At 49.4% G+C, this 27,325-nt stretch overlaps 1 protein-coding gene across 1 annotated transcript; it reads left to right on the top strand.

Moving 5' to 3' along the window:
• Positions 1-9,927: 9,927 nt before the first annotated feature.
• Foxd1 (forkhead box D1) lies at positions 9,928-11,395 on the top strand. Its single transcript, XM_048368336.1, has one exon. It carries the CDS (start codon positions 9,983-9,985, stop codon positions 11,393-11,395), a length of 1,413 nt encoding a protein of 470 aa, XP_048224293.1. The 5' UTR covers positions 9,928-9,982.
• The last annotated feature ends 15,930 nt before the right edge of the window (positions 11,396-27,325 follow it).

Below are 27,325 nucleotides of genomic sequence, written 5' to 3' on the forward strand. Positions count from 1 at the left end.
CCCAGTTACATTCTTCACTGAAATAGAGAAAGCAATCCATAAATTCATATGGAACAGCAAAAGACCTAGAATAGCCAAAGCAATTCTAGGCAAAAAAAGCAGTGCAGGAGGTATCACAATACCAGACTTCAAGCACTACTACAGAGCCATCATAACAAAAACAGCCTGGTATTGGTATAAAAACAGACCTGAAGACCAATGGATTAGAACTGAAGATCCAGAAATAAAACCACACTCTTACAGTCAGCTGATATTCAACAAAGGAGCTAAACACATACAATGGAATAAACATAGCCTCTTCAACTACTGGTGCTGGGAGAACTGGGCAGCCATATGCAGAAAACTCAAAGTAGACCCAAGCCTATCACCATGCACCAAGATCAACTCAAAATGGATCAAGGACCTCAATATCAGACCTGAATCCTTGAAACTACTGAAGGACAGAGTAGGAAAGACGCTAGAACTTATAGGCACAGGAAGGAACTTCCTGAATAGAGCCCCAGGGGCACAACAAATAGGGGAGAGACTCGACAAATGGGACTACTACAAATTAAAAAGTTTCTGCACAGCTAAGGACATAGCCACCAAAATAGAAAGACAGCCAACCATATGGGAAAGGATCTTTGCCAGCACAGCAATAGACAAAGGCCTAATATCTGTCATCTACAGAGAACTCAAAAAACTAAGCCCCTCCAAGCCCAATAAACCAATTAGGAAATGGGCAAAGGAGCTAAAGAGAGACTTCACAAGAGAAGAAATAAAAATGGCAAAGAAACACATGAGGAAATGTTCAACATCCCTGGTAGTAAAGGAAATGCAAATAAAAACAACCCTGAGATACCAACCACCTCACTCCAGTTAGAATGGCTTATACTTTGAACTCAGGAAACAACAAATGCTGGAGGGGGTGCGGGGAAAGAGGAACCCTTCTCCATTGTTGGTGGGAGTGCAAATTAGTACAACCACTTTGGAGAACAGTATGGAGGTTTCTCAAAAATCTCAATATAGACCTACCCTATGACCCAGCCATACCACTCCTAGGCATCTATCCTAAACAGCAGGTCCCAAGATATCAAAAAGACATTTGTACTTCCATGTTTATCGCTGCACAATTCACAATAGCCAAAATATGGAAACAATCCAGATGCCCCTCCACAGATGAATGGATCCAAAAAATATGGTACCTATATACAATGGAATACTACATAACGATTAGGAATGGTGAAATATTGTTATTCGCAGGGAAATGGTCAGAACTTGAACAAATAATGTTGAGCAAGACAAGCCTAGAACACAGAAAACAAAGGGGCATGATCTCCCTGATATATGACTGTTAAGAAGGGGTGACGGAGAGACAGTAGAGACCAGGTCTGTGAAACCAAAAACTGCTTGCCAAATGGTATTTCCCACAGGATTGGGTAAGTGACCCAACATTATGTAACTAAAACCAAACAACTACTCAACATATAAAAGTCAAAAATTGACCTCTCAGTGGAATACAATAGCTCAAAAGCTATGTATGTACGTTCATATAAGACTACTGTCAACATATTGTCTAATGTCGACATTACATTTAAAGCCCTAGGAGAATTTTCTTGGGTGTAGGCCACGTGGCTACTGTATATGTTCTTGGTACATTGTGTATTGTATATATGTCTACCTGACCTAGGGAAGGGAAAGAAAAACAGGGTGTAAGATATCACAAGAAATGTACACACTGCCCTACTATGTAACTGTACCCTTTTTGCACAACACCTTGTCAAAAAATTTGTGTTTAATTAATAAATAAATTACAAAAAAATGGAAGTTTGAGCAGAGACCCACACAGAGAGGGAAGACAGTGTGAAGAGACACAGAGAGGAAACCATCCCATACAAACGGAGGAGAGAAGTGTGGAACAGAGCCTTCTCTCCTCACCTGAGGAGGAGCCAGGCCCCACCAACGTCTTGGAAAGAAGGACTGAAGTAGATTGTGGTGGGAACCAAAATCCCCACCAAAGCAAGCAGCTTCCGAGTGGACCGAGCGGCCCTAGTCCGATATGGAACTCCTCAGGTGTGGGGTCAGGGGGTCAGGGAAGGTAAGAGGTCCCACCTGGGGGGGGGGGGGGGGCGCTGCCTCCAGCCCTTCACACACACACCAGAGTCCTGGGCATGTCTGGCCTGGCCAATGTTTCCTTGACTGCTCTTTATTTTAGTCTTTTACTTTGCCTTTTCTATTTTTAAGCAGATTCACTGTGAGGAATCTCAACATCTGTGAGGAATTTGGTTTTCTTTGTTTTTTTAAAGCACAGCAGCTTAATTGAGGAATAATTAACATTCACTCACAGTCTGCTTAAAAAGTATGGTTAAGTTTTTGACACAAGAACAGCATGTGCGGTGTAACCATCTTCAGACAGATAGTGGAGATGCTCAGGACTTCGAACGTCTTAGAAATCCTGTGAGATCACTGTGCCTTTCCCCACTTAGTCAACATTCATTTTTCCATCTATCCACAGTCAGCCCTTGCTTGCGGACCATATCGCCCCTAGTGGTAGAGTGCCAGCATAGCAGGCTTCACCTGCCGCCAAAGGAGAGACCAATGCCTATGACCTGGAACATTTGGACATGAGCTCACCCACCTAATTACCACCCTAGCCATGATGATACACATGCCCCCACCCCCACCTCGTCCTGCATCCCGCTATTATGTCCTTCGACTTCCCACACTGCCATCTCCAGGAAGCCACAGCCCTGCCTTCTGTCACTGCAGATCAACTTAGGTGTTCTGGAAGTTAGTTATGGACGTATCCCGAATGCGCTCATTTTTTGTCTGGCTTCTTTTACCCAGAATAATGACTTTGAGGGTCATCCTGTATCTGTAATTCATCCTTTTTTGATGTTAGGTGGTATTTCCCTGTGTGGACAACCTCAGTACTAACCGCTAACCCGTTGGTGAATATTTAGGCCCTTTCTAGTTTGGGGTATTGATGATAAGACTGCTCTGCTATGTTCATGTGTGAGTCTGTGAATGGACCCATGCTTTAGTTTCTTAGTGAAGAGTTGAAAACCTGGATAGCAAAATGGGCATCTACTTAAGTTTCTAAGAAATAATCAACTTGATTTTTATTTTTTATTTTTTTGCCAGCCCTGGGGCTTGAACTCAGGGCCTGAGCACTGTTCCTGGCTTCTTTTTGCTCAAGGCTAGCACTTTACCTCTTCTGGTAATGCCACTTCAGGCTTTTTCTGTTTAAGGGGTGCTGAGGAATTGAACCCAGGGCTTCATGGATGTTAGGCAAGCATTCTACTGCTAAGCCACATTCCAAGCCCTCAAACTGATTTTAAAGGTGGAAAGCCATTTAACTTTCTTATCAAAAGGTGCCAAGGCAATTCAGTGGAGAGTCCGTTAACCAACAGTGTGAGAATAAGTGGATAGTGACATGCAAAAACAAAAAGTTACGCTTTGATCTATAATGTATGCCACATTAAAAAAAAAAACAGCCCCAAATAGATTTACTTGTTTGTTCCTTTTTCTGTCAATTCATACTTTTTCTTACTTAATGCTTCTATTTGGGTTTTTGAAAAATATGATGTCCTTATCCTGCTATTATTACTATTAGCTTTCCTCCCTTCCTTCATATGTTCATTGTAATTTCTTTAAGTTCTTGAAATTTGTTCCAATAATTGTGCTTCAGATGACATATACTGTTCCGTGTACACTATCTATTTATTCATATTTATTCACTACTTATTCACATGTTCACTGGTTCTTGGCAGTACTGGGGTTTGAACTCTGAGTCTTGCTAGGCAAGCGCTTGACCACTTGAGCCATGTTCCTTGGCCTTTTGGCTTTAGTTACTTTACAGATAGGGTCTGGCATTTTAGCCCTGGCTTGCCTCAGACCAAGGTCGTCCTACATATTCCTCCTGAGGAGCTGTGGCTACAGTGTGCATCACCCTGCACGGCCTGCCTATGGAGAAGGTCTGGCTTTTGCCCAAGTTGGTACTGAACTATAATGCGCCAACCTCCACCTTCCAGCAGTCTTTCTTTTCCATTAATTGTGCTCCTCACATGGCTCAATTCAGCAATTTGTAAATTGCTCATCGTGAAAAATCAGGAAAATGCAGAAAAGTATATATAAAAAACAAAATAGAAACAACCCATAATTTATCCAACGATAACCGATTGACCTGTTAATGTATTTACTTCCAGAATACTAGGAACATATATAGTATTTTAAATAATTGAGAAAGTGCTATGTATAATTATTTATCTAGCCTCACTTAATATTAAGCTTAAGATTTTCTTCAGTTATTAAGATTGTTCATATAGCCAAATTTTAATGATTCTAAAACATTTTATCTGCTGGGAATATGGCCTAGTGGCAAGAGTGCTTGCCTCCTACACAGGAAGCTCTCGGTTTGATTCCCCAGCATCACATATATGGAAAACGGCCAGAAGGGGCGCTGTGGCTCAGGTGGCAGAGTGCTAGCCTTGAGCGGGAAGAAACCAGGGACAGTGCTCAGGCTCTGAGTCCAAGGCCCAGGACTGGCCAAAAAAATAATAATAATAAATTAAGTCTTGGAAATTTCAAATGTTTCTAATTGTTGACTCTTGAAAATCAATGCAACAAACATTTATATACTAATCTGTTTTCATTTTCTCTGGGTTTTCCTTCTTTTTATTTATTTATTGATGGATGGTACTGCCGTTTGAAATTAAGGCCTCCTGCCTGTTAGGCAAGTGCTGTAACACTTGAGTCAGGCTTCCAGATCCCTTCCCTTCCCTCCTCTTCCCTTCCTTTCTGTTCTCTTTCATTCCCTTCCTTTCCCTCTCCTTCGTTTCTCCTCTTTTCCCCCTCCTCCTTGTCTATCTTTCTTGCTTTCATCCTATGGTATTGGTGTTTTAATTCAAGGCTTGAGTCATGCCTCAAACCGCCCCCCCTTTCATTTTTGCCTGTCTAGGGGCTTGGACTCAGGGCCTGAGCACTGTCCCTGGCTTCTTTTTTTTGTTTATTTGGTTTTTGTTTTGTTTTGTTTTGTTTTGGTCAAGGCTTGCACTCTACCTCTTGAGCCACAGAGCCACTTCCAGCTTTTTCTGTGTATGTGGAGCTGAGGAATTGAACCCAGGGCTTCATGCATGCTAGGCAAGCGCTCTACCACTACGCCCCATTCCCAGCCCCACACACCTTTTTTTTTTTTAATTGTTTTTAGGTAGGGTCTCACACTTCTGCCCAGACTGGCTTTAGACTTTAATATTCCCATCTCTGCCTCCTGTGTCAGACTAAGTTGTGAATTATCCTAAGCAGCTGATTTCTTTTTAGATAGTTTCTAACTTTTTGCCAGGCTGGCCTTGAACCATGAGCCTCCTGATCTCAGCCTCCAGGTAGCTGAAGTTTCAGGCATTAGCCATCAGGAACCTAAGCGGACCCTGGTTACTTCTTGGAGATAGAATCCTCGAATGAACAGAGGGAATGGGCATGAAGATCCCAAGATCACATTGCCAGATTGCCTGCTCACTGGTTCGTGCCCCAACATGTGCTCAGGCAGTGTATAGTTGAATTGCTACCCTCACACACATCATCCTCATGTAATTTACGTGCTTGGTGGAGTCTCCTTCATGCTTTCCCTGGGAGGAGATATGGAGGCTTCCCTGTGCCACATGTACGCACACACGCATGCGTGCATGCACACACACACATGAGGTCCTGGAGCTTGAACTCAGGATCTGGGCACTACCACTTGGGCCACAGGTCCATTTCCAGCTTTTTTGTTTGTTTGTTATTGTTGGGTTTTTAGATGTGTGTGTGTGTGTGTGTGTGTGATTGGAGATAAGAGTCTCATGGGATTTCCTGCCCAGGCCAGCTTCAAATGTTGATCCTCAGATCTCAGCCTCTGAGTACTAGGATTACAGGTGTGGGCCATCAGTGCCCAGCTTTCAAAAGCAACTTTTACCTTTTTAATGTATTTCTAGACAGATTCATCCCCTAAATCCATGATTTTGTACATACACATATTCCCAAATCAGAAACCTTAAATTCTAATGGTTGCAAGCATCTCAGATAAGGCGTACTCAACTTTCAATCTCATGTCTCAATTTTTTATACTAGAATTAAAAATACCAAGCCCATTTCTAGGAAACTAACTTATTAAATAATGTGAATAAGAAGCAGAAGATTACAGCACTCGTGTGTACTCTTTTTTACATTATTTTTGGGGGGAGGGGGGAGGCAGTATTTATCGCGATGATGTGATATTTCGCTTCATGTCTCCGAGGGCCGATGCTGTGCTGTTATAGTTACATAATCTACCTTGAGTACCCCAATTCATAAAAACAGAAACAGTGAGTTGGGGATGCCGCAGAGTGGGTGGGCGAGGGAAAGTGTGAGGACAGGGAGGCGTTTCCAGTGTACAGAATTTCGTGTGGCAAAGTTCTAGAAATGGAGAGAGGTGATGTTTCCCCCAACAGTACCATTGTGCTTAATGACTTTAGCTGTACACTTTAAAATGGCCAAACTCATAAAGCATACATCATTTATCGCTTAAAAACAAAGTAACAACAACAAAAATCAGAGCCAGTGTTAGTCTCCTAAAGGGAGGCTTGAAAGTGCAGGCGGGGCGGGGCGGGGCAGGGCTCAGGGCATCACCATTTTCCATGGGGAGAATGGGAACCATTTATCCTAGGGAGTAAGGACTTGCTATCGCCTTGGCTACCTACACCTCGGAGAGGGTCTGACACAACGCAATATCTTAAGACAGAACTATAGAAGGACTCTCCTGGCAGAGACACTGCCCCAACTGTCCCCCCTACCTCCCCAAGCTGGAAACACGCTCATGTGGGTAACTCTAGGGATGCGCCAGGAGCTGTCCAGGTTCCTCCCTCCAGCCTTGCACCACTAAAGGAGACTAGAATGGGCGATGCCCCATGACGAAAGGGTTGAGGCGGAGTCGCCTGGTGCTGCCCCGCGTGTAATCCCGGCGACTCTGGGATGAGCTCCTGCGCATCCAAACCCTGCTGGAAGTCTCCCTGCGCATGCCCGGTGCTAGCCATGCCCGGGAGCCGGCTGGCTACCCTCACCCCAGCTTGCCCCCCCCCCCCCCCCCCGCGCCAGACTCTGGCCCGGGGCGCCCCGCCAGCGCCAAGGCCACCGCACCACCACCAGGGGGCAGCGCTTCCCCGCGCGGGCGGGCATCTCCGGGACGGGACCCGCTGCTTCCCGCGCCCCGGCGGGCCGGGCGCACGGCGAGGGGCTCCCCCGCCCCACCCCGGGGAAAGGCTTGTGCTCCCCGCTATCAGAACAGGGGGTGGGGGTTTCCTAGCCACAATCTGGAGGCGCTCGGAGAAGGGCCCAGGGCAGGGAAGGGGGGCGGAAGGGGACCGTGGCGAGGTGCGCCACGCTTGCTCGGGTTTCCACGGCGGGTCAGATCGCGCGCAGTGGGTGGCTTGGCAATGACAGCCGAGCGAACAGGAGCGAGGCGCACCCGGTGGGGCTTGAGTCACCCCGTCCTTGCCCCCGCCCCCCCCCCGTCTCCCCCTCGGGGTGCTCTCCCGCCCCGCCCTGCCCCTCCGGAGCGGGAAGGTAATTTGCCTCCTCCAGCTCACATTTCCCGGACCCTTTGGGGGAGGGACCCGCGGACACGGGGACCCCCCCCCCCCACACGCCAAGTCCGCTTCCCCACGCGGTTCGAGGAGGACCGGCGAACCCAAGGCGATGGAAATGGCCGAGGGCGCGACGGCGGCAGCTGGGAAGTCACGGATGGTCTGCGAACACACTCCCCCTCTATTTCATCTTCAAACGTCCGGCCCGCACACCCGGCCCGGTGCGGCGGCGACCAGCGCGGTGTTTATTTAGATACCGACCGAGCACTCGGAGAACTCACGCTTCCCGACGTCCAAGTGAACCCGGGTGAGGACTGCGTCTCCATCATCACGGCGGAGCGAGGCCGGCTCGAGCGGAGCGGGGGCGCAGCCCGGGGCAGTGACGAAACGGCCCGGCCCCCTATCAAACGAGGGTCGGCGAGAAATAACGGATTGACAACTCTGAAGCCGTCCCCGGGATCTTTCAGGGATCCGACTTCGTGGGTCACTTGTGCAACTCACGCTAGCCATACTGGGGAACAAAAACCCGGTTTTTAGGAGGAGTCACTGGGGAGGAGGAATCGCTTATTTTTTCGGGCTTTTGATTGATAACCGTTGTAACAAATACGTTTCAAGTACGGGGAGTGCTTGGTTGATAAAATTATATGCAAAAGGGCGATTGACGATTGCTCCCACAGAAAGCCATTGAACTTCAGGAGTCTTTGTTCTTGTCAAATGGTCATTTTAACCAGAAACCGTTAAGGCAATGTAGCCTGGTTGAAATACTTTTTAGGGGGGAAAATGTGTGGTGCTAGAGAAAGAATCCAGGGCCTCGCAGAGGCTAAGGACAGCCTGAGCTACCAATATTCCTAGCTTTGACCCCATCCCTAATACAGAAGCTTTCAGGAAATGTTAAAAAACAAAACCACAAACGATTATAATCTCCCACTAGTAAAAATTATTTAGTTGGTGAAATTGATCTCCTTAGGGTAGCATCGTATTTAAATTAGTCCCATTATCTCCTCACCGGGAAATGAAAAAGAATTTGAATCTTGTACACCAAAACCAATTCACCAAAGGATATTGGAAATATTTAATGAATTTCTCCCAAAAACACATATGTTTGAGTTGATCTTACAGTCCTTGTGTGTCTATTTCCATTATGAAGCCAACGAGTAGAGACGTGTCTGTGTTACAGAACCTGAGCACTTCGGGGTGCATGTGAGGCGCGGGTTGGAAGGGGCTCCGTCCTTCCTCCCACGTGAAGACGCGTTTAAAAGCCGCTCCCACGTGCAACCCCTTCTGCGGACAGGGCGTGCTTACTTTTTCTTCCATTTCTCTTCCGTGTTCGGCTATCACTTCTTTGATTCCCACGGAATGGGTGAGCTCCTCTCATTAGAGTGGCTTAGTGTAGCTGTCAAGTCTCTCGGGCATTCAATTGCAGATAAATGACCAAAACGCCCGCCGAAACCGCATTTTTATTAACAGATGGCGGAAAACAAACGTCTTTGGAGGGGAACCGAAGGGAGCGGGTTAAAGGGTCAATAAACAATTATGATGGCGCTTAATCGAAGGGTGGGTCTCGGCGGATCGCGCGGGGAAGCCAGCGGCCCGAGCCGAAGGGGCTGGGTCTTCCCGAGAGACCGCCCCGGGTGTCCCCCCCCCCGGCCCCCACGCCCCCCAGCGCTCCGGGGGACCCCTCGGCGGGCCCGGAGGTGACCACCCCCCCCGGCCCCGACCCCGGCCCCCCGGGAGAGCTGAGGCCGGGGATGGGGGAGAAGCTGAGAAGGTGGGCCGCGGTGGGGGGCGGGCCCCCGCGGGCGGGCGGGCGCGGGAGGCCGCCGGTGAGGGCGCCCCGGGCCGGGGCCGCCTCGCCGCCCCGTCCCCCGCGCGCTGTGGCGGCGGCGGGCTTCCCCTTGCCTTCCCTTCCCCCGGCCGGCCGGCGGGCCGCGCTCTGACGCGCGCACCATGTGACAGGCCCCCTTCTGCTATAAGCCGGGGAGAGGGCCGCCCTCTTCTGGACTCAGCCCCGGCCTGGCCGCGCTCGGTGCCCGGCCGCTCCCGCGCGCCGCGCCGCGCCCCCCTCCCCCGGGCGCCCCGCGCGCCCGCCCGCCCGCCCGCCGGGGCCCAGCTCGGCCCCCTCCTCCTCCTCCTCCTCCCGCCGGGGCGCGGGGACCGCGGAAGGTCAAGTCCGCGCGGGCCGGCCGGCCGGGGGCCCCGCACGCGAGCGCCGAGCGGACGCGCGGCGCCCGGGACTCCAGGGCAGCGGCGGCCCCGGGAGCCCTCACCCCCCCCCCCCGGCGTGGCGGGGACCCCCCGGGCCGCGCCCGCCGCCCGCCGCGCAGGCTGGGGGGCCGCGGCGTCGTCGTCCCGGAGCCCGGCGCCCCGAGGCGCCCCGCCGCCGCCGCCGAGCCGCAGCCGCAGCCGCGATGACCCTGAGCGCGGGGATGTGCGAAGCCGCGGGCCTGGCGGAGGAGACCGACATCGACGTGGTGGGGGAGGACGAGGACGACGAGGAGGAGGACGACGACGAGGAGGACGACGACGAGGAGGAGGAGGGCGGCGGGTCCCGGCGGGCCGTCCCCGCACCGAGGCGGCGGCGGCGGCGGCGGCGCTCGTACGCCGGGGAGGACGAGCTGGAGGACGAGGACGACGAGGACGAGGAGCTGCTGCTGGCCCCGCGGGCGGCGGGAGGCTCCCCGGCGGCGGCGGCGGCGGCGGCGGGCGCGGGCCCGGCCGCGGGGAGCGGCGGCGGGGGCGGCGGCGGCGGCGGGAGCGGGGGCGGCGGCGCGGGCGCGGCCGGGGCCGGCGCGGCCGGCGGCGGCGGCGGCGGGAAGAACCCGCTGGTGAAGCCGCCCTACTCGTACATCGCGCTCATCACCATGGCCATCCTGCAGAGCCCCAAGAAGCGGCTGACGCTGAGCGAGATCTGCGAGTTCATCAGCGGCCGCTTCCCCTACTACCGCGAGAAGTTCCCCGCCTGGCAGAACAGCATCCGCCACAACCTGTCGCTCAACGACTGCTTCGTCAAGATCCCCCGCGAGCCGGGCAACCCGGGCAAGGGCAACTACTGGACGCTCGACCCCGAGTCCGCCGACATGTTCGACAACGGCAGCTTCCTGCGCCGGAGGAAGCGCTTCAAGCGCCAGCCGCTGCTCCCGCCCCACGCCGCCGCCACAGCCGAGTCGCTGCTGCTGCGCGGCGCGGGCTCCGCGGGGGACCCGGCCGCCGCCGCCGCCGCCGCCGCCGCGCTCTTCCCGCCCGCGCCGCCCGCGCCGCCCCCGCCTCACGCCTACGCCTACGGCGCCTACGGCTGCGGCTACGGCCTGCCGCTGCCGCCCTACGCGCCCGCGCCCTCCGCGCTCTTCGCCGCCGCCGCCGCCGCCGCCGCGGCCGCCGCCTTCCACCCGCCCGCGCCGCCGCCCGCGCCGCCGCCCGCGCCGCCGCCGCCGCCCGCCGAGCTGGCCCGGACCGCCTTCGCCTACCGGCCGCCCCCGCTGGGCGCCGCGCGGCCCGGACCCCCGCCGGCCGCCGCCGCCGCCGCCAAGCCCGGCGTCCCCGCGCTGGCGCGCTCGCCCTTCTCCATCGACAGCCTCATCGGGGGCCGCCGGGGCCCCGCCGCCGCCGCCGCCGCGCCCCCCGCCGCGCCCCCCTCCGCGCCCGCCGCGCCCCGAGGCGGCGGGGCGGCCGTGGGGCCCGCCGCCGCCCTCACGCGCTCGCTCGTGGCCGCCGCCGCGGCCGCCGCCTCCTCCGTGTCGTCGTCGGCCGCGCTGGGGACGCTGCACCCCGGGGCCGCCCTGCCCGGCGCCGACAGCTTCACCGCCCGGATTTCCAACTGCTGACCGAGCCCGCCGGCCGGGGCCGGGGCCGGGGCCGGGGCCGCGCGCGGGACGCACGCACGCACGCACGCACGCACGGACGGACGGACGCACGGACGGAGCGCGAGCGAGCCAGCAGGTAGGCGCCGGCGGCTCCTTCTCCTCGCCCGGCCCGGGGCGGCCCGGGGAGCGGGGGCCCCGGTCGGGCTCGGCGGGGCCCTGCCGCCCGGAGCTCGCGCTCGGGTCCTCGGCGCGGCGGACCCTCGGACGGGCCGGGCCGGACTGCGGCGGCGGCGGCGGCTCCCGGGCCCGCCGTGGGGGGACACGGTGGGGAGGAGGTTAGGGCCCCCCACCCCCCCCCCGCACTGGGGGATCCCTTCACTTGGGGCAAACTGAACAAATAAGAAAAGGAAGAAAACCCCAGCCTTGTGCGGCGTGGAGATTCTCAGGTACAGGCATTTTTTCTATCTATCTATCAATATATATATATATATTTCTATATATCTATCAATACCGTCCAAGCGAAGAATAATACAGAAATACAGCCCGGCGAAGGCTTCCAGCCCCGCCCTTCCCCCCGAGGACCCCGGCCGGCGCCCCGGGCGGGAAGGAGAGGACGCTCGGGGCGTCTACACCCCACACACCGACGACCGAACGGCCCCTCCTCACTCGAACCTGTGTTTTGTATGATAGACGCGCTAATTTTTTATTTTGTACTTTACCGCGTATTCTCTACAAAGAGTATTGTAAATTTTACCGGCGATTATTATTGTACTATTCTAATGTAAGATTTTTTTACACCTTTTTTTTTTTGGTTCCGGAAATAAAATGCTTAATTTTCAAAGAAAAGCCACCCAAACAATCGGCTGCCCGTTGTCCTCTCCTTACTTTGTTTTCGGTTCTGTAAAGGCCAGTGTCTGTGTGGTAGAAGTGCGAACTCGGTACGAAATAGGCTTGTTGTTTTACAAGGTAATTGAACACACCCAACATGCCAAGTCTGAACCCTGGTAGGAGATCTGATCTCTATTTTAAAATCACCACAAATAAAATAAGTGCGCTTCCGAATCTAATTCTCTTCCATGGCACAGGCCATTGGGACCTCTGAAAATTGAACCACAATTTTTGTGGGAATTTCAATTTTATTTTGAGCTTCTTGTTCAATTTCTACTCTGAACACAGCATTGCAAATTGATACAAAATCTTTATAGTCTACTATATTGTAAAGGAAACAACATGAGCGAAGAGGCTGTTTCCAGTTATAATTTTTATGGAAAAATAATAAGACACAATCCATCATCCGTTTAAAAGCTTTGAGGTCCCAAATAAACATTTGCATACATACACCAAATTTTATTAGAAAGTTCTATTTAGAGTTTCCACGTTTGAGATGAAAGGATCCCAGTAATTGCAACAAAGGAGTTTTTGTTTTGAAAGACAAAATATATTGAAATTCCAGCTTAAGTGAGTATTTTAAGGATAAGAAAAGGCTTTAACTTTAGAATAGTATTTGCTTTAAAGAACTGAAAAAGGGAAATGCTCCAGTTGTTTATTGAAGGAACTATATGTATAACTGGGGTGATTTAGGATGTCTTCAATTTTAAGCTTTTTTCAATGACTATGTATTACATGCAGCTTCTAGTTTTTTTTGACAACTCCGAGACTTGTTTTGATGACTCCAGAGATTAATTATGGGCTTTGGATAAAACCACGATGTATGTAATCTGTAATTTGAATGCCAACTTTCAGTGGCTTGCAGTGAAGGTTGAAGGTTTATCCCATTTCTCTAAAATGTCTGGACAGATAACAGATCTGAGGATCTGCAGGTAGGTCTAACTGAACAAAATGAATGAAATCTGCACTCCAGGCCGGTATTATGCAGTGACATTCAAGTGCCTTGGCGTCCAGATTGCCTCTCGGGGCCTCCACACGAAGCCCCCACCTCCCCCACGAGATGTGAGAAAGAAGTTAAATGAGAGGATAAACACACCCACCTCAAACTTACCACTAAATATACAGCTTGGAATCTATATACCAACTGAAATGCTGTGCGACCAAAGTCTTAGAGGCAAGAGTTCCTTTACCCTAGACCAGCTCAGGGAGGACTGGACCCAACCAAGGACGCCTGGGTCGCCCGCGCAGGGCCTGCTGAGACTCTTAGCGGGCGGATCCGAACAGCACACGCCCCTGGCAGGCCTGGGAGCCTTCTGCCATGCACAGACCTGAAATTTAGATCTGAAAGTAATTACGAAGACAGCCATGACCAAAACCGTGTGTAGTTTTCAATTTATTTATTTTGTACGATGCATGGATGGTCCCAAAGCAGGAAATCCCCCAGCTCAATCGGCTCTGGTTCAGATTCCTGTATCTTTAAATATTGCCTTCCCTTCCAGGATGCCAGTGTTCTTAAGAGAACCACACCAGGGAAAGGGGGGGGGGCGGATCATGGGAGCCGGGCAGCCCCCCCCCCCCCTTCATCCACCCAGGTGGAGTTCCCAGACCTCTGGCCTGGGCGGTAATCAAAGGAGACCTTGGGCCACCTTGGTTGTCAGGGTTGTTGGGAGGGTTTGGTCTTTGCTAATCCTGCGGGTCCGATGGGCAGGCAGGGGACTGAGAACGCGAGGTACAGGTTGACCGGCTTGGGCGGTGGGCGACTGGCCGGGCGAGGGCCCTGGGAGGCGGGGTGGAGGAGCGGGCCCCGAGCTGTGGCCCCAGGAGCTGCAAGGCTGGGGCGGCGCCCAGGCAGACCACGCTGGCTGGCGAGCAGGTGCTGGAACAAAGGCCGCCGGGCAGGCAGGCTACCCGGGCCTTTGAAGGGCCAGGACGTCCCTTCCCCGGGCTCCTCATTCGCATGCAAATCCAACGCGGGTTCCCTTTTGTGTGTGTGTGTGTGTGTGTGTGTGTGTGTGTGTGTGTGTGTGTGTGTGTGTGTGTGTGTTTAGGCACACAGAAGGATGTTTGTGTGTTTGCAGGGACGTTGCCCGCTTGAACAAGCCTTCTTCAATAGGCTGGGTCTCGAAAAATAAACCAGTTGGACAAACATTGGCCACCAACTCTCCTCCTCCCAACTACAAAGTGTGGATTTGCTACAAGTCATTAACCCGAAGCTTTTCTCCCCCCATTCTTGTTTCTCTACTCATCAAACGCCCCCGTAGAGCGCCGAGACAAATGAGGGAAGCGCAGTTAACAGGGAGAGGGATCTGTTGGGGCTAATGGCTCCGGCAGCTCCCGGAGGACCACACAAAAAGGAGCCTCTCCATTCAGGGCTCTGTTGTGCTGCAGAGATTTAATCTGCAGCTAGATTTAGCCAAATGTTATCTATTGCGGGGATAATGAAGCCCTTATGGATTGAATTGCTCCTTGTACCACACATGGTGTCATGACCTTAGATTGTTTCTTGGCTGATTTCTTTTTTCCCCTCTTGGGTAATTATTTTATTTCTTTAAAGTAAAAAGCTAGTGCTTCTGCTCAACAACGCGTTTCCTCTCCATTCCCATCCCACACTTTTAAGAGCCTTTTCCTTTCCTCTTAAGAAAAAAAGCTAACAGGAGGAGAAAGAAAAAAAATAGTGAGAATCTTTCCCCCCTTAAAAAAATTGGGAAAGTATCTTTATATTAATTGATCTCTACATCCGTGTCCTCCGTTCAGTGATAGCTTTGTGCTGGGAACTTTGTGTAGCTGGAGCTGGTATTCGGGATATATTTCGTATCCAAACCCATATTACGCAGTAAGCACAGTATCTCAGGAAATGGCTTCTCCTTCATAGACATTCTTTTTTAGAAACCCACCGTGTTTTCCTGTAGTGGTCTGCTGAGCGACCTGGGAGAGGTGGTCATTCTGATGGAAGGTGATTATTTTGATGGAATACCACTCGGTGCCATTTATTAAAAGGCTGTCTAAGGCCAGTGGTTGAAGCTGTGCCTGTGTTGTTTTTCTTCTCTGGCCCTGGTGGCTCTGATTTCCTTGCTTGAAGAAGGACCAAAGTCTGAGCAGCTAAACGGTGTTATTACAACTGCTGTTGATGGGTGGGGATCCGATCTTACTATCCATTGCCAGAAATCAAGGATTCTGGGTTATGGTTTTTACATTTGCTGCTGGCTACACATTCTGCTCACACCTGCTTTCATTAATGGCTGCGAAAAGTCATTTGAGGGCAACTTAGAGGGCATTATCAGTATCAAACTCAGCTGAAATCAGAAGTTTACCCAGGAAGAACCCTGGGCTCCCAGTGTATATGTAGGATGGGGGTAGAGGGGTCCGGGTGCCTCTAATTGGAATGCCAGCCCCATCTGACAGGGAACGGCCTGGGGAGCGGCATTGTCAGCCTTCCCTCCCGTCTCCCCTAGCTTCCTGGTGCTGTGGATGAATCAGTTTGACTCCCCTTCTCCCTATGATTTTGTAATTAGACATATGTTTTTTGTTGTTAAATGTGTTTGATGTCACAGCCAGTGAAACATGGTGTGTTTATAGGGCCACGAATGTAAATGTGTAAATATGTTTAGTGTAAAATCTGGCCCTTCGACTTTAGCAATAAATACCCTGCCAACTTGGATACGATTACATTTGACAGAAAGATGGAGAAGCTGATCATGACCAGCTGCTCTGGGCTGTTTGGGGCTTACACTTCCCCAAATGAATTCACTTTTCAGATCATTTCTTTGCATGTCACATCTCTCTAATCACATCTTTTCCTTGATGGGAACAGCTTAGACTCCTTTCTTTTTTATTACTGACCCCTGTGGCATGCAGGAAACTTCCTGGTTCATTCCTGCAGCTTCTCTACTAAGGAAATCCCAGGCAGTAAAGAAACAAGGCTCAGGAGGAGAAAATAACTGACTTATCATTGATGAATCCTAAGCCTTCAGATGGAATAGGGTGACTGGGAAGTGAAATGAGGATGATAAATTATAAGCTCTGAATCATATTTATAACTTTCTTTGTCATTACCATCAGTATCCTAAAAACTTAAAAAAAAATGTTTTGACTCAAAACTCCAGGGGCTGAGGCAGAATGATTAGAGGCCAACTTGGGCTACATAGTAAGACCTCTCACACACACACTGAAAAAAATCCAAAGTGAAAACAAAACAAACAAAAAACTGTCTCTACTAACAACAAAAATACAAACCAGAGTGTTAAATATAAAAATGTTAGAGAAGTGTAACGTGTGTGCAGAAATCTCAACCCCAAATGAACACACCCACTCAGTGGCAGATCAAGAAGCAAGTTACAGTGCTCCCGGAAATACCTTTCTATCTATTCCCACCAGTCTCCTTACCACAAATTTTGTTTTTAAAATACTTTACTGATATTTCACTGCTAGTAATAGATATTTTTATTTAGTTGCTTGTTGAAGTGCTGGTGCTGGGCCTCACACATGCAGGTCACTTGTCAGGTTACATTTCTAGCCCACTTATAGTCTTTGTGTGTGTTATTTGTACTCTCTTACAGGTCTGACCCTGGTGCTGTCTACCACTTGAGCCACAGCTCCACTTCTAGATTTTTAATGGTTGATTTGTGATAGGAATCTCTCAGACTTTTCTGTCTGGACTGGGTTTGAACCATGCACCACTCATAGTCTTTTTGTTTGTTTTGCCAGTCCTGGCTGGGCCTTGGACTCAGGGCCTGAGCACTGTCCCTGGCTTCTTTTTGCTCAAGGCTAGCACTCTGCCACTTGAGCCACAGCACCACTTATGGCTTTTTCTGTTTAAGTGGTGCTGAGGAATCGAATCCAGGGCTTCATGCAGGCAAGGCAAGCACTCTACCGCTAAGCCACATTCTCAGCCCCCTCTCATAGTCTTTTAAAAGGACTTCTCACGAATAAATCACACTGAAATATCAAGGAAAGAACTACTATTGACCCCATCTTACAAATAAGGACATTAAGGCTCAAAGGAGATTAAGTGACTTGTCTTAAGAGCATAGCTACTGGTACTTCAGCCTTTAAATCCCATTTCATTACCATTATACACCTCCACTTTGTACCATCATTGTGATTTATTAAACCCTGACAGTGGTAGGGAAGTTGCTTTAGAGGTCACTGTGTAAGGGAGTCATTTATTTCTTACACACTTCTTTTGCATTCTCACCCCACCCCCCATGGAGATCTCCCCTGGCACCTTGTTTTAGATGACTTTGGATTTGACAGCTAATTCTTTCAGAGCCATCAACTTGATCCTTTCTTTCTAGTTCTTGCACCCCCTTTCCAATTTTCTTGTATCTGCAGTCTCCTTTATCGCACACATGCACACACACAAAAGCTATGACTCACTGTGTAAGTTTCCAATTTCCTCTGCTTCACCTGTAGATTCTTAATGGGCAAACCCTCCAGTTTAAAAATTTATTTTTATCTTATTTATTCATTTTCTAAGCTGCTAAGTAGGTCTTTTTTTTCCAAGTAGATCTTAAAACCACCTTTAAAGACACATCTTTCCAGTGTGGGAAAAGAAAGGCAAAATAAGGAGTGTGATCAGCGACTCAGCAATTAGTGAGAAAACACAGGCTTTTTCTGAGGATGTTTCCCCTCAAGCTTTGAAAAGCTTAGTGCTTTTGAACAACTGTTTAAAACCAGTCTTGACCTGTCCTTGTAGTTGCTGGGCATTTAATCCACAGCACCAGAGCTGCCTGGTCTCTTGCAGATCCCACTGGAACTCCTCCTTGCTGGACCGAAAGCACTGAAGTTCTCCCAGAAGCACTTGTGGGAGAATTTCAGCCTACTAGTTTATTCTTTGCCTTATGGAATCCCAACCCCCCCCCAATGGAGACTGGGGCCACTGCTTTGTGTAAAGGTAGCCAGTAGTTTGGGATGTAGCTCAGAGACAGGTTGCTTAGCTTATGCAGGCTGGGTTTGATCCCTAGCACTAAGCACCAATATACCACACATGCATGCACACACACACACACACACACACACACCTACCTGTGTGTGCATGTGCACAGGCATGGTAGAGTCAATGTCGAGATTGCATTTAACTGAAATGTAGCCAAGTTTAAAGCAGAGTATAGAAAACAGTCTTTCCAATGGCTAGTGTTTGATAAAAGAAAACATTGATTTTTTTTTTTCTTGAGCAAACATGTCTTTTTTGTGCTTTCCAGGGCCTGGGCACTGTCCCTGAGCTTTTTTCTTTCTTTCTTTCTTTTTTTTTTTTTTTTCTCAAGGCTAGTACGTTACCATTTGAGCCACAGCTCTACTTCTGGCTTCTTGGTGGTTAATTGGAGATAAGAGTTTAACGGACTTTTCCTGCTCAGGTTGGCTTTGAACTGTGATTCTCGGATCTCAGTTTCCTCTGAGTAGCTAGGAATATAGGAATGCGCCACTGGCACTTGGCTAACACGTTTTTTTTTTTTTTTTTTTTTTAAGATTTTTTTCTTCTTAATTCTAGATGTGGAAAGACAACAGAAACCTCCAAAAAAGAAAATCAATCAAATAATACTACCAGGTTTATTTGAACCATTTGGAAAGTCATAATTTTGAATTGAAAATTAGGAAAAAGGTTTGGAAGAATAGTTTTCTACTCTTGAGAGTAACTTTATTTTTCCAGATAGGACATTTTCTTGCATATAAAATACTACTTCTAGAACAGATCTAAGTCTGTTAGGCTGAATTCAAATGATATGTAATATGTCACAGGTCCAGTACCCAGCAAGATCAGGAGGAAGGAGGAAAAGGATGAATCTCAGGCCATTAGGACTTGACTGGGTCTCACTGTTTCAGAGGGAGCCAGGCATAGATCAAAGGTCCTCTTTTCCTTGTAACTATTGATCAGCAACAGACTGGCAAAAGAAAAAGAGAAGACGGAGATTAATCACGACACAAAACAAAAGTGTCTTTTTACACTTGCCTAGAAATTTCTATTAAAATAGCAAGAAGGCAGATATTCCTACGGAAAAAAGGAAGACATACACCTTATGAAAAGCCCACAAGTAAGGATGTTTGTGGAGGAAAATGAACTTGCCTTTTCATCTCTATTTTACTTGTATGCACAGTTTTGTGTACATGAAAAGAACAATGCAAGATTCTATTCTTAAAATTGATTTCAGAGAGATTTTTTAAAAGGCACTAAAAAAATCTCCTAAAGGTATAGGAGAAGAAAGACTGGGTGGGAAATGTGTTTGGTTACTTTTCACCCTCATTTGTAGTTAAAAAATTCCTTTCCTCGTTTTTTGTTGGAGGGGGAGATGAAGCAGGGAGTGTATGGAAATTAACATAACTTATACAGAAAGGCTGTGAAAAACATAAAACTTACATTAGTGTAAGGAATTATGACTTCTATGCAGGTTCCTGACACATCTTTATTCCTTCAGGGAAAAAAACACAAAACTTCTAAACTTAAGAGTATAACTAAAATCTTAAATTTACTAGACAAATTTTGGCTCTCTATAAAAACCCACATTCTTCAAAATCCCATCTCTGTCTATGAAATAAGTTGCTACTTAGTCCTCTGTAGGAAAACAAGGATAAGAGAGAAAGTGTTGTGTTACCTTTTGTTTGGGCCAGATGTGTATTTGGACTGATAACTTTCTCTCTTGCCCTTCTAAAATAAACAAACCAGCAGTGTTTCAAATCCATTCTTCTCTCCTTCTCTTTCTTTTCTCTACTTATCTACCCTCATCTCTTTAACCCTTAAGCTTTGAAAAGTGGGATTAGCCTGCACTATTTATTGAGCACCTGCTATATTGCAAATCCCTTTATTCCATTTTTAAATATAGGAAACAAGTTAAAGAATTCCTGCTACCACGTTGCCTCTAACAACATAAACGCATGCTTAGGGAACAAGAGAGGCAAACCATTTTAGCAGGAAATGGTTGGATGAAGGGAAGGCTGGGACAGATAGTACATTTGCAGTTCTCCATTAACAAACATTTTGTCATCAAAAAGGTCACTAGGTTGTAAAACGAAACCTATAATATCCTCTTACAGTAGCTTTTTGGTGTGGTCAATTTAGTCACAAAATGCCTCAGACATCTAAATGCCTCTAGGATATGGGGTTAGCTCGGTGTCAAACCCCTTTAAGGCAGACAATTATGAACTCCAGTTATGAGTCTCCTAAGTTTTTAAGGCATTTTCTAATACATCACACTGTCCCTGTTCTCTGAAAAGGGGGAAGGGTCCTCCTAATACCAATGTGAATCCAGACTACGACCTACACAGGACGAAATTATGTTCACATGGATTTGTCAAGAGTTATCACAGGGAGACACAATTGTGAAACTATTATAGGACACTTTCCCCCCATGCTTACACATTTCACCAAATCAAAGAAAATTAAAGGTAAACAGCACGGTATACTTTTCTTCCATCTGAGGATGCACAGATGCCCGAGTTTTTTTTTTTTAATATTTTGTTTAATTCAAGCATTAACTTCACCTTTAAAGATGTCATCTCCAAGGAACTTAGTTTAAGTCACCGAGTTTGGGTCTTGTTTTCTTCTCCATAAGTAACCACGGGTACAGAGGACAAAAATAACATGCTGCAGTGCTCTGTGTTCTGTTTTTCTATTTAAGGAATTTAATATTTCTTTGCTGTCCTCCCCTTGAGCTTCCCCTCCATCTGCGTACACAACAGGACTCCAGCAACCGTCTCCCACGAGTCTTCAGAGTTCTGTGGGATGGGATCCCTTAGTTCAGGGGGTGGGTGGGTGCGGGTTGTTATTGTAACTCTATTCTGTAACTAAAGCTCTGGCATGTAATAAATCTCTCCCCAAAGACTTTTGGATCTTTGATTTGAAAAATCGGATTCCTCTTGTGGAAACAGTTGACAGGAACCTGAAGGGATTAGTTGCATTCCACATAGGATAATTTTTACTGGCAACATTTTGAAACGATTTGGTCCCTTTCAGACCTTAAACAACGTCTAGAAAAATGATCTAAGGAGACCCGCATGGTCTCCCTCGGCGTGCGATTCTGCTGGCCGCTTGTGCCCGAGTCTCCACCGGGTTTGGACGGTGCTGCGCCCGGGAGCCTTGGTGCCCCGAAGAAGCCCGGGCCGCTGCTGCTGCTGGCTTTGTCCCCTCCTTCGGCCGGGGGGCCTGGCGGTGGAAACGCGGCGGGGTGCGTGGCTTAGGGACGCCGTGGGTCGCCGGGGCCTCGGGGACCAGCTTCCTGCGAGGGCGCCGCGCCCAGGCCCGGCCTGCGATCGCCCTCGGCCTCCGCGCGCGCGCGGACCTCCCCGCCCCGCAGACCTTCCGCCGCCCCGCGGCCCCGGGGAGGTCAGGGGCTGCGCTTCCCTTTCCTTCTCCACCCCGTCCCCACCCCCCCGTCCCCAAAGCGCCCCCGGGACGCGCGGGGCTCGGGGCCCCCGGCCGCCCGCGCTGTTTATCTGGTTGTCAGCGGACTTCTCGCCGCGTTAGTTGTCGGGGCGCTGACCCGCCCGGGCTCTCGCTCTGTTTTTACACCTGCACCCCCCGGCCTGATTTACAGCCCAATTAAAGGCTCCGCGTCCTCCCCGCCCCCCGCCCGCCGCGGCGCCGTGCGCCCCAGCACCCCAGGATCGGCGGGGCCCGGGCCTCCTGCGCCCCGCACCGGGCCTCACCCTCCCCCCACCCAGCCCGCACTGGTCTCCTTCCCGGGGTTTCCGGTGTGGTGGGCGCGGGGGACGGGGCGCGCGGCCGGGCGGGCGGGGTGGGGGGAGCGCGGGGCTGCCACGTGGCCGGGCCGGCCCGGGAGGCCCCGCGTGGACGCCGCGTCCTCGGTGCCCGGGGCGGCCGCGGGGGTCCTGGGAGGAAAGGCCCGGGGCGGGGGACGAAGGCCGGGCCGGGCCCCGGGGAGCAGGCCGGAGAGCGCAGCCGGGAGCCTCCGGGGAGGCGCGGGGCGCGGGGCGCGGGGCCAGGCCGCCGGCCCCGGGGCAGCTCCTCGGGCGGGGCCGGGCTCCAGCTTCCTCGCGGGCTGCTGCCGCTGCTCGATGGCGGCGGGGGGCGGGGGACCCCCGAGCCGGCCGCGCCCGCCGAGCCCCTTCCTCACCCGGCGCCCCACCCACCTTCCCAATTAGACTGAGGAAAAGGCCCCTGGATGGCCCCGCCGCGCCCCACTCCGCGCGGGGCGACCGTGGCCGCCTCGATCCCCGGCCCTGGAGCGCGGGCTCCATTCAAACGCTGCGGAGCCAAAGCCACCCGCAGCCCGCGGCAATTAGAGGAGCCCGGGAGGCGGCGGGGGCCCCGGCCCGCGCCCCGCCGCGCGCCCCGCTTCCTCCCCGCCCCTGGGGCCTCCGCTCCCCACCCAGCCCCCGCCGAAGCCCCCGCCACCCGCGCGGCGGGACGCCCGGGGCTCCTCGTCCCCACCCCCCCCCCCGGCACCTCCTCGTCCCCCGCGTTTGTCCCGGGCCGCCCGGGGCGCGCCCCCCTTCCCCGCCACCCCGTTCGCAGGGGAGTTCGATACCGGGGGAAGCGCGGACGCCTGCCGGGCCGGCTGCCGTCGAGGCACCTGCTGCAGGAGTTGCTCCTGGCGTGAGTAATTCCTGCATCTTGCAAGCACTTGTGTTCGTTTGGGGAAACCATCAGGCGAGGGCCTCGTTCGTTATCACGACACGCAGCCCCGGGCCTTCCGCCCCGCCCGTCCTCAAGCAGGACTTAGTCAAGCAGACCTGACTGGACTCGGTTCTCCAGGCAGGCTGCGGGGGAGCTCCCCAAGGCTTCCACGTGGGTGTGTTTGAAAAAATCTTTCTCATGGCTTAACCAACGGAAGCATCTAAGACAGAAGGCGTCGGAGAAGCGAAGGAGAGGAAGGATGAAGCGCAGACACCGTGAGTGTGTACCTGCAGTGTTTTCCTGGGCAGGGACTGGTATTTCTGGGGAGCAAGAAGGAGGTATTTGGTATTTTCACACAAGTTCCAGACACACTTCGCCCTAAACTACAAACGACCAAGAGGATTTGGTTTCTTTCTGTCCCTTCTTTTCTCTCTCCCTCCTTCCCCCTTCCTCTGCCCTCCTTCCCTGTCTAAGTCCCTCCCTCCCTCCCTCCTTCCCCCACGTGTGTCTGTCTCTCCTGGAAAAGAGGCAGATGTACAAAGAAATACCACCAGGTCACTGTTCTTGATCACGTTAATTTAGAAAATGGAACTTCAGTTAAAGATGTTACTAAATGTCAGCCCACAGCATGCAAAATTCCTTGGATCCAAACTTCAAAAAAAGGAATGGAAGATGTCATGTGAGTGAAAGGCATGGTGGAATTTTTAAAGGCCTAAACTGATCTTAATAGAATTTTATTGCTCCCACGCCCTACTTCGCAATCTTTTAATTGAACAGTTGCAGTATGCATGGCGCTGGAACACAAATGTAACGAGTTGAGAAGCTGGGTGGGGTGAAGACGAGGAAAAAAAGAAAGTGGCTCAATTGCAGTGGAGAGAATAACTGTAAAATAGTCAAGATCCTAGAAACTGTGAAAGAACACTCAAGATCTAGAACAGCTGCAATTTTATCACCAAACGTAATTAATTTCAGTCATTCATTTAAGTTTTAATTGAAGAATAATACACAAGTAGAAAAGTGCCCAGTTCTAAGTATATATAACGTGTGTTAATGAATATACACCTATGCAAATAACACTTAGAGTTAAAGAATATTTTAACTACTCCCGAAAACTCCTTCATGCCAACTTCCAGTAAATGCCACCCCTTCTAACCATCATTCTCATTTTTACACCATCATTGTGTTTTACAAGTTCTAGAAATTCATGCAAATGGAATCAGTTAGTATATATGTAATCTTTGCTTTCTTTTTGTTCATTCATATGTTTGTGAGATTCCTCTGTCCAAATTTGTATTTATAAATGCTAAGCAATTTATGTAGGTAAAAACAAAAGTCAAGCACCGGAAATCTCTAGTTTGAAAAGAAAACATGGAAACCTCACTTTTTTTCTTTGCTGGTTCTGGGACTTGAACTCAAGGCCTGGATGCTGACCCTGAGCTTCTTTAGCTGAAGGCTAGTGCCCTACCACTTGAGTCACAGAACCACTTCTGGCTTTCTCTGAGTTTTATTGTAGATAAGACTCTTACTGACTTTCCTGCCCAGGCTGGCTTCAAACTACGATCCTCAGATCTCAGCCTCCTGAGTTGGTAGGATTACAGGTGTGAGCTACTGACTGGCTTAAACCCTTACATTTTAATAATCAACCAGAATGCTAATTTTCTGATCCCAAGTAAATAAAAAGGAAATGATTAACCCGTAGTAACTATGAGTTCCATCATTTTCAAGATGCAATTGTGGGTAAATATAAGGAGAACAGTAGTGACAAGCTGCTTTTGTAATTAGATTCTATTTCCTACTTGCCCAAAGACTAGTGGTAAGTACTTTGGGCCTCTTCACAAAGAATGGCATGAACTTGAGGGGGAAAGTAAATCACATCCAATTTGTTCTGTCTCAGATGTGTAAGCACTTCATGCAGAAGCCTGTCAAGTATGCTTGGAGTTCTGTTTGAACGGATTTATTTCGTAAGTGACGTAGTGGTGCCTTATCCTGGTCTGTGGGTCACCACACAGACCAGTTAGCTTCAAACAGAAAAAAAAAAAGCACAGCAAACCTACAGAATTATGATTATCTGGCTCCCTCAAAGCACCCCCCTTCCCCCAGCGATCTTACCAGAAAGCCAACCCTCTCATGATAACCAACCAGGGGCCAGCGCACATCCTTCCATCTGCTTGCTCCTGCTTGCTCCTGGACAGTAGCCGGTGAGTTGGGTAGGGCTTTCTCTCCTCCCCCACCATGGCGGCCCTCGCCTTCCCCATAAGGACTGTGTTCCAGGGGATAGGCATGTTTATGCCATTAGAGAAATGACAAAGCCAGGTGGAAGAACCTGGCTTTTATTTTTGGTCGGTGGACATAGGCAAATTCAAAGTTGAGGACACATTATTGTATATTTTCAATTGAAATAGAAAATTGTTACAGTGTCAATGTAAATACATAAAGGTTTAGAGTTCACAGTAAGGAAGACCGTGTGAAGATGAAAGCCATCCCCACTAAATTGTAGCACCAGCCCCACAAATTGAATCCATGATTTCTAAAAATAATTAAAAAGCATTTAAACATACAGCAGTGTCATAATACTGCCTACAAAAATGGCAGTCATACCAAAATACTGGCAAAGAAGCAGATAAACTATAACCTTTCATACATTACTGGTATAAATGTAAAGTGGGATAGTCATTCTGGAAAGTAGTTTGTCAGTTAACAAAATTAAATATGACCATGCCACGCAGCCCAGCTAATTGTAGTCTTTCATTTCTCTGGGAAATTAAAATTTGTGCTCACACAAATCCTCTTCACAAATGTCTACAGCAGCTTTATTTGTAGAAAAAAAAAAGAAGAAAAAAGAAAAATAAGAAAATCGCATCTTTCAAATGGGCAAATCTCTGGGATATTCATACAGAGGAACTCCAGGCAGTGGAAAGGAATAATCTATGGATGCATGGAATACGCTGAATGCCAAAAGCATTATGGTTAGTGAAAAAAAAACCCTCAACTCCAAGAGGTCATATTTTGTACAATTCTCTTATATAACGTTGTGGTTTTTTTCTTCCTTTTCTTTTCTGGCAGTACTGGAGACTAAACCCAGGGCCTTATGCTTGCTAGGCCTACAGGATACTGCTTAAGACATGCCTCCAGCCCTTCTACATTGGCTAGTTTCGCTTATTCCCTAAGTAGCCTGGGCAATGGTCATCTCACATGTGATTCTCCAAGTTGCTGGAGGTGACAGGTGTATACCCAAGTTACTAGCAAAGATTAAGTAATACTGGCAAAGATTAATTACTACTGCCATACAAATGTTTGTATACTTAGTTTTGATATGTCACAAGTCAGAGAAAGCTGAGTGCCACTTCAGTGAGTCTATAATTATTTCAAAAGAAAAAGGAAAAAGGAAAGATCCTTCAGTTACTGTCTCAATAGAAATACCTGCTGATGACAAGAGCTTTCAGTGGTGTGATTTTTAAAAAATAATTAACAAGGACAATTTAGCCATGCCCTTCCAATAGCAAGAACATTTTACAAGTAATGTTTAAAAGATGGACACTATTCAATTGTATGTTCTATTGACAGGCCTAAATCAGAAAACTTTTTAGGACATAAAAATATGATCCTTTCATTTGAAATACTTTATTCTTTGAACTTAGAATTAATTTTGCCAGTAGCTGTTTATAAAAGGGGAGGCCTCCAAATGTTATTAATCATGGCAGTATCGTTGGTATTGGTCTGCTCCCAAGGAGGGTCATTTAATCTCTGACGCAGGTTTTACAAAACTTTCCTTATTTGTAGTCATGCTTTAAAGGTGGTTCTTGAAAATGTACATGGCTTGGTTTAGAAATAGTGCCTTAAACAAAGTATCAAGTGTTTTAGTGTGTGTGTGTGTGTGTGTGTGTGTGTGTGTGTGTGTGTGTACAGGTACTGACTGGGGCTTTGAACTCAGGGCATCACACTCTTGCTTGGTTTTTTGGCTCAAGGTTGTTGCTCTACCACTTCAGCCAGGCTTCCACTTCTGGGTCTTTGGTGGTGGTTAGCTAGAGATAAGAGTCTCCTGGGCTTTTCTGCCCAGGTGGCTATGAACTGTGATCCTTGGATCTTAACCTTCTGAGGAGCCAGAATTATAGGCGTGAGCAAACCATTCCCCAGTAGTATTTAAAGGGTAGCATTTATGAATCATTTCCTAAGGTATGCATTAGTTTAACTGGTTTAAAAAACTTGTACTATATCTCTGTAATCTTATCTGAGTGTATGGGAAACAGTGTGCACTGGTATTAGAATTAGGAAATTCAAAGGGAATACCAAAATTGAGAGACAAAGGGTAAAATAAGAGAAACAACAACAAAAGCAATACTTGCAAAACTGTTTGGTGTAAGTGAACTGAACACCTCAGGGGGGGAAAAAGGGGGAGGGGGGTATGAGGGACAAGGTAACAAACAGTACAAGAAATGTATCCAATGCCTAAGGTATGAAACTGTAACCTCTCTGTACATCAGTTTTATAATAAAAAC

The sequence above is a fragment of the Perognathus longimembris genome, chromosome 19, assembly GCF_023159225.1.
Source record: "Perognathus longimembris pacificus isolate PPM17 chromosome 19, ASM2315922v1, whole genome shotgun sequence".
Lineage (NCBI taxonomy): Eukaryota > Metazoa > Chordata > Mammalia > Rodentia > Heteromyidae > Perognathus > Perognathus longimembris.